At 31.2% G+C, this 12405-nt stretch overlaps 1 protein-coding gene across 2 annotated transcripts in view; it reads right to left on the minus strand.

Annotated features, from left to right (window-relative positions):
* The window catches only part of LOC145686184 (pancreatic lipase-related protein 2-like), an 85170-nt gene that overhangs the window by 13916 nt on the left and 58849 nt on the right, over positions 1–12405 (minus strand). For both annotated transcript variants that reach the window (XM_081759208.1, XM_081759207.1), the window contains exon 6: positions 5097–5253. In XM_081759208.1, the coding sequence (XP_081615334.1) occupies positions 5097–5253 (157 nt within the window). The remainder of the gene's footprint in view (positions 1–5096; positions 5254–12405) is intronic.

Raw genomic sequence — 12405 nt, forward strand, 5'->3', positions numbered from 1 at the left:
AACAGATATACTGTGTTGAGGCAAGACAGAAACTCTGTCAAAACCTGTAAAACAAGGGGTGGGGGTGTTCTTATTGCAGCCCTAAGTAAACATTGCATGTTCTTATTGGACAGGTGTGATGATAATTATGACTGCTTGATTGCCAAAATAAACAGTGAGGGGAAAACAATATATATATTTGTGTTGTGTATTTCTCACCAGGATCTAATATTGAATTGTATAATGATTTATTTACTCGACTTGAAATTAATTGTCCTCAAGGTTGTCCTGTTCTCCTGATTGGTGATTTCAATTTATCGGAAATAAACGGTACGGAATTTAATTTTGAAGCAAGCTCTTCTAAATGTGAGAATTTATATGAATTTATGTCCTATTATAATTTGCAATCATTAAATAATGTGACGAACGAAAATAATCGTACATTAGATCTGGTTCTCTCTAATATAACGAATATAGAAGTCAGTAGGGAATATTGTCCACTAATTCCAGAAGATGTACACCATCCATCCTTAGTAATAAACGTGTTGCAGCAGCAGAGCGCGAAGATTAAAAAGAAAACTAATATATCAGGATATAATTTTAGGAAAGCTAATTTCTTAGAGTTGTATCTTGAATTCTCATCTATTGACTGGAACTGCCTAAAGAAATATGAAAACGCCAATGACCTAGTTGATAATCTCTATTATATTATTTATAGTGTATTTGACAAGTGCGTGCCACTTAAAAACAACTCAAGAACAGCTTATCCGTGCTGGTTTACACATGAAATTATCAAAAAAATCGAAACTAAAGCAACGTATCATAAAAAATACAAATGTAATAAAGAAGTAAATTATATCAATAAATTCAATGAATTGCGTAGGAAAATAAAGAAAGAAATTAAGCTGGCATACAGAGCGTTCATACAAGATTCTGAAAATAACATTAATAACAATGCTAATGAATTGTGGAACTTTATAAAAAATAAGACTAAGCATCTTCTTGGGGGGAAATTAAATTATGAGGGACGCGAACTTTATCATAATGATGAAATAGCCAATGCTTTTGCACAGTATTTCTCGTCAGTATATGTGCCAGATACAGGTTTCACTGACGTTCCTACGAACAATTTATTAACTTATGTAAGTAACAAACTAGAGTCACTTACCATTGAGGAAATCACTCAATCTGAAGTAGTAATGGCAATCAAAAAATTAAAGCCCAGAACTGCTGTTGGCCCTGATGGAATACCTCCATGTATCATAAAGGGTTGTATAGATGCGTTTACATATCCGCTAAGGATTGCATTCAATCTCGCTTTAAAAACATGCGTTTTTCCGGATAAATGGAAATCATCTATAGTTTGCCCAATACCAAAAACCAATGATAAACACGAAATAAATAACTACCGGCCTATATCAATTTTACCGACTTTTGCAAAGATATTTGAACAAATCTTATACCGACGGATAATTGACCACATCCAACCCGTAATCTCACCTTATCAACATGGCTTTATCCCACACAAATCAACAACAACAAACCTTGCACTTATCACAGACTTTATAGCAAATTCGTTAGATGTAGGATGTCAGGTTGATGTAATATATATAGATTTTGAAAAAGCATTTGACAGAGTCAATCACAAGGTCCTATTACATAAGCTAGGTGAATATAATTTCTCTTCTCCCTTGATCAAGTTCTTTTCATCATATTTAAATAATCGTAAACAAACTGTTATCTACAAGGAATATAAATCATCTGATTATATTGCATATTCTGGAATGCTCCAGGGCTCTAATCTAGGTCCGTTATTGTTCCTTTTATTCATTAACGATCTCCCTGATCATATATTATTAAGTAACAAATTGCTTTTTGCTGATGACCTCAAAATATACGGTAGGATAAAGACCATCCATGACTGTCTCGATTTACAACGTGACATGGAAAATATTGCTAATTGGTGTTCTCTTAACAAACTTAATGTAAACATAAACAAATGTAACATTTTATAGTTTACCAGAAACAAAAGTCAAATAGAGTTTGATTACTCAATGAATCAGATCTTACTAAATAGATTAAATTCAGTCAAAGATCTTGGAGTTATATTTGATACGAAACTGACATTTAATAACCATATAGAGAACATAGTTAACGAATCTCTCAAGATGTTAGGGTTCATAATTAGAACTGGAAAGGAATTTAACAATAGTACTACACTAACAAAAATGTATTATGCCTATGTCCGATCAAAACTGGAATATGCTGCTGTGATTTGGAACCCATCACAACAGCAATACAGACACCAAGTGGAAAAGGTCCAATCTAAATTTATCAAATACTTGATGTACAAGACAACTGGAATCTATCCATATTATGAAAATTATCTAACATTAATAGACAACTTCTGTATCCCTACACTTGAGCAAAGGCGAAATGTGACAGATTTGATTTTTCTCCATAAAATAGTACAAAACGAATTTAATTGTACGGATCTCATATCAACATTAAATTTTCATGTCCCGACACTTAAAACTCGTGCTAATAACTCTGGTCTGTTTTATTGCAAAAAAACAAGAACCAACGTATTATTGAAATCACCAATTTGGAGAATGTGTTCTACTTATAACAAAATATGTATCAAACACAAAGAAATTGACATCTGCAATATGAACTCTATGTTTAAGAAAACTATTGTAAATGTATTATGTAATACACCAACACTATAATTGGGCTTATGTCTGTTGTGTTGATGGCAAATAAATAAATAAATAAATGATTTATCATTTATCCCTTGTACATTGACAGAGCATAATCTTAGAGTACTGCGTATTGGTTATTAAAGGTGTGCTCCTAACTGCACTAGATGGTTGTGCTAAGCTAATAATATTGTCTGGAAGCATTTCTCCTCTCTGATTTACATTGTATTTAGTTGTTTATCAACTCACTCATTCCTACCAGATGACATCTTTTACTTTTGGCTTCTACCTAAACGGTCGGTAATACGAATTTCTATCAATCCAAAATACTACTGTATGGTAAAGGTATGACACTTGTGGTAATTATTGCTTAGATGTAGTCTGTGCATGGTGAAATTCTCTCAATAGATTTCAAATCAATTAGAACAGAAGTTTGTTTGTAGATTTACTGTTTGTTTGTTTTAAGTGTACATTAGAACAGAAGTTACTTGCTAAGTCATGAATATGAGAAATGCCAGGGAAAAAAACGTTAGTGTTAGCTACCATATTGAGACCCTTCTCCAGATTTAGCACCGCTTTATATCCATCATTTCGTGCTACATCGTTGACCCCACCAATGACAATCAGTGTGTCCTTCAAATCCATGTTCTTGCACAATGTACCACTGTCTTTAAGTACTTCATTCATTGTAGCACCAGGTTTAAGTGATACAGAACACTTCATAATGAGAAAGTTTTAGAAATTAAAAGTATGAGCAATATTTGCATAAATATTTGTTCGTTTACTTAATTATTCAACTCTTTTACATTTATTTGTATTTAAATTTATAAATTAAAGTATTATTAGGTCAGGCTAGACATGTTAGTTTTTCCACACCTACATAACTTTATCTCGGATATTCTTTTAGTACTTGTGAGTTGTGCCTCTAGTATTTTATTCTTTCTCTAGAAAGGGAGACCCGGGTTCGATTCCCGGCGGGAGCTCATGTGGTTCGGATTCCACGTTAATCAGTAGGTCCACGTCTCATATAGCCTCGCTGCTGAACGGGACGTTAAACTCAAAATCACCTCACCTCTTTCTCTAGAAACTGTTTCCTAATATGGAGATCACTATGTGTTATCAAACTTAGGTTTCAATTTTCTATCTTTTTCGTTTTACTTTCGAAGATGATTTATTAACGATTGAAAGTGTCAATACAACTATCAATGTGTAATGCGAGCGATAAGAATAATTACCACATGTATGTATTGCATTTTGTTTCTCATATTCTAGTTCTATTGTTCCTTTATTCTAATCACGGCATTGGATATTTAATGAAAGTCACGAACTAAAATCTTTACCGATACCGCATTGATCTGTATATGACAGTGTCACTTATATAAGAGTTTATAGCTGACTAACAAATGCCTTTACGTGTAACCACAGGCAATATCTTGTGCCTCTCTTCCTGTATGTTACACACTGAATTCATAGAAAGAAATGGTGTATTCTTTAAAGCAAAAGGGATCGAATTTTGTACGTTATTATTCACCAGTTTAAAATATACATGAAGCTTCTTCCCCCTCCTTTTCTTCTAGAATTTCCAAATACATATTTAATGTGACGAAAGAAATCGTCATTTCGTGATTTGTCATAACTCCAAAAATCGTTGCGATCAGTTTGCAAAGAGTAATTACAATTCCTTACATTAATTAATTACAATAGCAAGATGACTCCTATATAACATATTTCATGTCTTTACGTTCAATGATTCATAAAAGGAACACTTAATTTCAAAGAAATTGTGAATTTTAGTATTCGAGTCGCCCCTATGACAGATGTTTTTCTGTGTAGTTTGGAGAACACTAGATTTACCGGTAGATGTTTTTCTGTTAAAATTGGCAATCACTAGTTATATCGTTATCAGTTGGCAATGTGAAAAGTTGTGTGTGGACAATGAAACGCTAAAGCAAAGAACTTTAATGAAAATGAATAACAATATATGTATAAATTTATAATAACAATCTCACAAATTTGCCAGCTTGTCTATAATTCTCTTTTCAATGTAAACATACGATATTATGTACGTTATAAGTTTCTCGCACACCTTTCTTTACCTATTGCTTATTAGTTAACTTTCTGACTCAAGGTGTGATGATAGATCTGTAAGTAAAATAGATATTGTACGGAGGTGATATACTTTCTAATTGTGAAAGAATTATCCAATCAATCGACCCTGTAATTTCAGAGGTTACATCTAACAAGCAAACAAACGCATGAATTATATTTCATAATATTACCATGAAAACATGATTTTTTTTTTACAATCAAGATCTCATTTGCTAACATTGTAAAAATTGCAAAGATATTAACTTCAGTAAAATACGTAAAGTGTTACCTCTAAAAGACGTTAACTAAAATAATAATTAAGAACCTTACCTAAGAGATGCAGCAAAACCCATATATGTGTCATTCTTCCCTGAGCACATGCCCTTTCTGAATTTCCTCCAACTATCACAGGCCACAGCAATAAATGCATGTTCATCTCTTACGGATTCTTCATAAATCTGCCACGCTTTGCGGTGATTGCAGAATACTAATAGAGGTAAAGTAAAAGATAGAAAATTAGAAGTACTGTGAGAGTGTGTAGGACCAGAAAATTGAAAAGTTTCACGGAGGCAAATTGTCTTACTAACAGAATCATACATCAGAAATGATCAGACAAAATGATTGACGCACAAACATCTATCCCCCACCTCTCTCAATAAACATATATAACACTAAAGCAACTTTGCTTCCGGTGCTTCCATACGTAATTTAGTAATATTCTTCACTTTTTCTTTTTACTCTTATTTTCCTTTTTATTTTATTCGAAAACCCAACTCAGATTGAAGAATAGCTGTGGTTGTTAAAATCTTGTTAAAATCTCGCATGTAGCTATCATATTTCTATACCACCAGGCACTGAAGTGAGTGCTAAATTGGTTCTTTCGATTCCAATAATGTTAAATATTCTGAGCTTTTCAGATTATCTTCAAATAACCTTTTATTGCACCTAGCTCTCGATGTTCGGTGCTGCCATTCCAAGAATAATTATTTTAAACCTAACAAGGTACCAGACTCTTTGGTACATGCACAATCTTATTTTGTAAATTCAGTTATAAATCTAAATGTCTTGATTCGTTCTAAACGTGAGTATTACTCATTCTATTAAATTTTTGGTATAAAATAGTTGGACATTGCACACAGTTTTAAAGGTAAAGAGACCTATTTGTATATAGCAATCATAATCCTTGTGGCTTGATGGATTTCGTAATAGCAGTAAAATATTACCAAAATATTTAATTAATATAATATATACTTTACATACATGAATTCTGAAAATACCTAATGAAATAAATAGTTCCCCAACTTCTCCGTGAAGAGACACTTGGAATGAAGATTACAAGAGACCTTTCAATATACGAAAACGAGAGATCATTATCGTTTTATAACAAAAAAATGTATTTCAAGAAGGTTGTAATAAAATAGGGTTTACAGTAATAATGAATATATGATTCCAAAGTTAGAGAGATAGGGTTTTATTTTCATAAGAATCATCGACTATAACAGTTGAAACCAATAGACTTAATGTGAGAAAATTTATTTTATTTTTTAAGAAATATAGCTTCATAGTTGGATAGTGGATGTAGGCAAAGGATTACAGAAGTGATATATATATATATTTAAATTCAATCACGAAAGTTGTTATAAACCATATTATAAATTATTTCTTCCTTATTTTTCGAACTAGCTTTGACAGAACATTACTTATCCTTTCTTTTGGTTTTTGAACAGTGGAACAGCAAAGCAAAATCTTACTGCTAGCTGTTTTGCTATTATACTTTTAACAAGCCAAAATAAAAGTATCAATTATGTTTTCTCAAAGCTAGTTGATCATATATCATAATGGATATTGGCTTAGCAAGATATACGGATATTGGCTTAGCACAGGAAAGTTCACATTGTTGCGTCAAATTTAATAATTCTTTTAATGATTTTTTTTTTTTTAATTTTGATTGTTGTTCATGACGAGGATATGCTGCTTCAAAGTTGTATCTTACCGCGTCTTTCTATAGAATTTATTCTACGTAAGTTCTGTTCGTAATCCAACTAAATACTTTCAAGTTCTCTCTCCATTTCCTTCCTGAATTTTTCTTAGGACCTATATAAAACAACTTCTCTTTCGTGTTACGTTAAAATATCAAAGCTAAGAAAGCTAAATAAAAGGGAATATAAGTGACTAATTTTCATATCACTTTACCTATATTATAGAAATATCACACAGAAGCATAAAATTAATTACGAGCAAATGAAAATAGTGACAGTGGTTAAAATTTTCACCTCATTCTAAAGTAAAAATAAAAATAAAGGTAAATAAATAAAGAGATTTCAAAAGTAGTAACATTCCTTTTTAACAGGAAACAGTGTAAGAATTTACGCTATTACTAGCAGAATACTCGTTCTCCGCTCGGGGGGAATACTTTTCATTTTGGACATAAAGGAGTGAATTTGGATTTAAATGGCATTGGTAGTGTCACTGTTCGTCTCAGCGACCCCAGAAACTATAGATTCGACACATATGTCCCTTTCTCCTCCCCTAAATTGCACCGTCAAAGCGAAATGATAAAAAATATCTATGTTAAAAACTCATCTGTGTTGAAAATTTGATCGAGATCGGTAGGGTGGTTCAAGAGTTATTAAGATATATATATATATATATATATATATATATATATATATATATATATATATATATATATATATATATATATATATATATATATATATATATATATATATATCCCCCTTCCTCTCCCCTACGTTGTATGTCAAAGTGAAATGATAAAAATCATCCCAGGCCCAAACATCATCTATGTTGAAAATTTTATTGAGATCGGTCGGGTGGTTCAAGAGGTATGAACTCATAAACTTAGTCACTTTCATTTTTACACATATAGATTAGTTAAGAATAATTTTTCTTCACTTAAATATGTTCCATATAACATAATTTCTTGTTATATCGAAAATAATTATTAAAATATTAAAACATCAAATAGTGAAGTACACCTTGTTCCAAACAAAAAATTCAAGGAACCCAAAGTTATCCTTTTAACCTTACAAATATAGTTGCCTTGATGATTTTATGTAGTACATTTTCATATATAATGCATATTTTGAATTACTTAATGATGTTTCGTTATAAATTAATAACAGTATTGAGTTCCAAGTTCAGAAAAAGACTTGATCCTTTATGAATATTTTACTAATCGACCTTTTTCTTCTATTTATTTTTCTTTCTCATTTTGAGTACTGAGCATACTGCCACATTACTACATAAGAATAATAAACATTATTTAGATTCTAAGTTGAATATATTTTCTTGAGTTGAGTTAAACCAGATCCTATCTTAATGTTACACACTTCCAGGATTGTTTAAATGCAACAGTAATAAATAAATAATGTAAATTTCTATGTTTAATAAAACAAAACCATGGATATATATTTTCAATATAAAACAGTATATTATTTATAGACAAGTATCTAGTGCGAATAACAGGTTAAATTTTAGTTGCTACATACTTTTATGTTCTTCCCAGCCCAGATAATATAGGGTGCGTTGGGAATTTATCATAGTTTTGAGGTTTAAAATGAATAAGATTGCTCAATAATTATTTTGAAATTTCGGTAACTAACCTTTGAATTATTCTTTGTTCTATTTAAATCCAAACCAACTTAAATTTCTAACTCATTCCAGTATTGGCTCAAAATAACCCTGCAGCACAGAATAGTTACATTTAACCTGTTGTTCTTGTGCTAGATATTTCTTTGTAAGTAAGATTCTGTTTAGCTTTCACAAACTTTCAACAATAAAATTAAACCAGTTTCACAGAATGATAGACATTTACTATATCTAAAGACAATAATAGTTTCGTATGTATAAAACCGAATTATCATTTTAGTAGTTTTAAATGATATTAGATATTATTCTACTTTCTTGTGTATTTCTGTTCCAAATATGGACATACAATAAAACCTGATTAAGACTGTCAATCTATACATTTTATTAATCAGTAAATTAACTATGCATAAGATAAATACTTTAGCTAACATGAGAAAACTTCGCTTTACTGCAAAACAAAATGTAAAATATTCAAATTTAACCCTTTATGGACGGAATTATTTTCCTGTTGAAGAAAACAATTGTTTTCGGTATCAAGCTGTGATCCACACTGAAGACGCCAGGCTTCGCTACTTGTCAAATATAATCCTCGAAACGTAACGGATATGAAACGTTCGTCGTTTCGAATAAAAAAAATGCTCGGGCTTGCAATACAACAATGCGTTGAAACGTTACAAATTTGTTTTCGTCGTCCATATCGGGTTAAACTTCAATGATAACACTACAGAGATTTTGCTTTTCGTAACTACTAACATTTTTAAATGCTTTTGACCTGAGAAATCCAGAAATGTAATTACTTTTGCTCTATCACGTAGTTCTTCTTCTTCTTCTTCTTTTTTTTTTCTTTAACAGATAAACACTGTAAATGTTTATTTTCGAAGAAGTACTTATTATAATTATAAAATGAAATTACCAATGCCACGTCCTTTTAATTATCTTTGAGTTTAAAATAAAGCACGTATAGTTAATTACTCTGCTACCATGGAAAAAGTGTGTATACTATCTGAAGGCACTGATTAATATCACGACAAATTACGTGCCGCATTCGCAGTACCAGTACAGTGTAAACTGTGATTGTGAAAACTACTTTTCGTCGTATTTATTGCGTCTAGTCGTGCTGTTTATTGCAGAATGAAGATGGAACGTAAAAAGTGTCGGAACAATCCTGATTATTTTTGCTAAAGCTATGGTAGTTATTTACTATCGAAACGAGACAAAAAAAAAAAAAAAAAAAAAAAAGGTTTGTGAAAGGTGCATTATGCCTATTTCGGAGTAAAGTTAAGAAATCAAGACAAATCATTTGCGTCACATACAGAATGTAAAGTATGTGTCGAAGATGTGAGAAACCGGACAAATAGTAAAAAAAAAAAAAAATAATAATAAAATAAAATAAAATAAAAAATAAAAAAAAACATCTACGTTTCGAAATGTCAATAATAAGACGTGAAGCAAAGGATTATAGTAACGGCTGCTAACTTACATATCCTGACATGCCATCTGCATCACGACTTGTATCACATGATCCTGATATTCCATTACCTAATCCACTTCCATTACCTAACCTAACCTAACTTAAGAACTACTGTCTTCAAATTCTTCTTCTACTAGCAGCCAAAGTGGTGATGAGAATGACAGAAAAGAAGAAACCGAGTCTAAGTAATTTTCACAGCTCAAGTTATACAATTTACTGAGAAATTCAAATGTTTCTAAGCAAGTAGCAAACCTCTTAGGATCTAGCCTTTATGAAAAGGATTTATTGGCTTCAGGGACATAAACTTAATTTTTTAGACACCATGAACAAGAATTTATGAATACTTTTCAGCTGAGAAAAACTTGTAACGACATCAGAAATCCCATATTGTAACGACATCAGAAATCCCATGATAAACTTACAGAGAATGTTTATATTGCAGAGGAATGGAGACTATTCATTGATTCCAACAAGAGAAGTTTGAAGGGTGTGCTTCTTCACAACAGCAACAAACAACCCTCTGTAGTCATTGCACATTTTGTATATTTAAAGGAGAATGACCACAATGTGGAAATATTTTTTAAAATAAATAAATAAATACGAGAATCACCAGTGGTTATTGTACAGTAATCTAAAGGGAATATGTATGCTGTTTGGACAACAGTAAGGATGTACCAAATGTCCGCATTTCAATTGCGAATGAAACAGCAGAAAATGTTATAAACACTGTATTCAAACAAATTGGTCTATCAGGAGAAGCCGCAATGTAGTAAATGAAAATGTGAAACACGTGAGTCTCGAAGATCCATCAGAAAATCATATTACCACCTTTGCATATTACACTGGGCCTAATGAAACAATTTGTCAAAAATCTAGATAAAGATGGACAGCGCTTCCAGCATCTAGTGGTAAAATTTCCAGAACTTTCAAGTGCTAAATTAAAATAGGGAATATTCATTGGTCTTCAGATCAAAAAGTTGTTTAAGGACTCAGACTTAGAACATCGTGTGGCAAGTGTTCAAAAGGGAACATGAAGTATGTTCAGAGATTATGTCATAATTTTCTCATAAACAACAAACATGAAAATTACAAGTACATCGTTTCTAACACACTGCATAAGTTTAAAACATTAAGGTGCAAAATGAGTCTTAAGATTCATTTCCTGTACTCGCATTTAGACATTTTTCCTCCTAAACCAAAGCGATTTAAGAGAAAATTTAAATTAAGAACATGATAAAAGATTTCACCAGGACATAAAAGAAACTGAGTGACGGATCTGGGGCGTTGGAATACAACATTGGCGGATTACTGGTGGACGTTGGTAAGTGAATATGCACAAAAGAAGGTCTAATTTCAGAAGTTTTCAGCTGAAACGATAGAAACAAAAATGAAGTGATTTTTTATTGGTGACATTACTAATTTAAAATTGCGATGTTAAGATGATTATGAAGCAAAATGTTTCTTGTAAGTAAAATATAATCATAATCTTACTCTGTTAGCAATTTTGCTAGGTAAATAGCGAATTTACAGAATCATACATCCCAATTTGTAAAAGAAAAAAATAAATAAATAAATAAATAAAAATAAAAAACTAAGTGATAGGAAGAAACTAATTTCATTATTTTACAAATTATTTAAAATCATGTGTCAAATCAAAAACAGCTTTTCAGCTTTTAAGGTTTAATTTTATCAAGAAGTGTAATTATTGTAGTCTCGCATATTTATTTAGATGTAGTATACATAACACTTTCTGTAATACACTAGAACTATCATTGCCTATATTAAAATCAAATCGAAGAAAGCCATAACTATTACCTCTTTGGTGATCATGTAATGAACACACAAAATTTGGTTCATTATAATCAAAAAGGAAATAAATCGTACCCCTACTTCTTTACATAACAAGTAGCCATTATTAGTGATATCTCAAGCACTTCATTGTGTTCATCACCAAGACAAAGACAAAAATATTAAAAACACAAGGGTAAAAAGTACATTCGAACTGAAACAGAGGCATAAAAATGAAAATTTTAGAAGTTATATCTTTATTTATAATGGACTTAACTAGACCACTCTACTAAGTTTCATCACGCACCGTAGATTAAAGACCAGTGAAGTGAAGGTTCATTAAAAATTTTAATTTTTCATCCCCTAGACCCTGTCATGCAATTTTCCGTATTGATTTTTTACCTTTTCTTAAATACTTATTTTCTTCTTATCTATTACTTACTTTCCCTTGCTTAAGCCAATAGCATAATCATTTATAGCTATCTTAATTTTAATTGACTGTTTTCGTATCTAAAATGAAAAGAACACAAATGTTGAAGTAGCAACGGGTTGACAAAATGCTATTGATATTTTGTACGGAGTTCACACTGAAATTTTGAAATTGATTTCCCTGACTCCCTGAATTTCCATAACTGAGTAAGTAAATTTTCCCTGATCCGCGATATTGTGAACATTATCATTGTGGTTAGGTTAAGGGTAAAATAACTTCTTTTTTTTAAATCGGCCTCCACATTCTTCTTCTTCTTCTTCTTCTTCTTCTTATTATTA

This window comes from Thermobia domestica, chromosome 5, assembly GCF_964235325.1.
Source record: "Thermobia domestica chromosome 5, izTheDome1.hap1.1, whole genome shotgun sequence".
Classification (NCBI taxonomy): Eukaryota; Metazoa; Arthropoda; class Insecta; order Zygentoma; family Lepismatidae; genus Thermobia; species Thermobia domestica.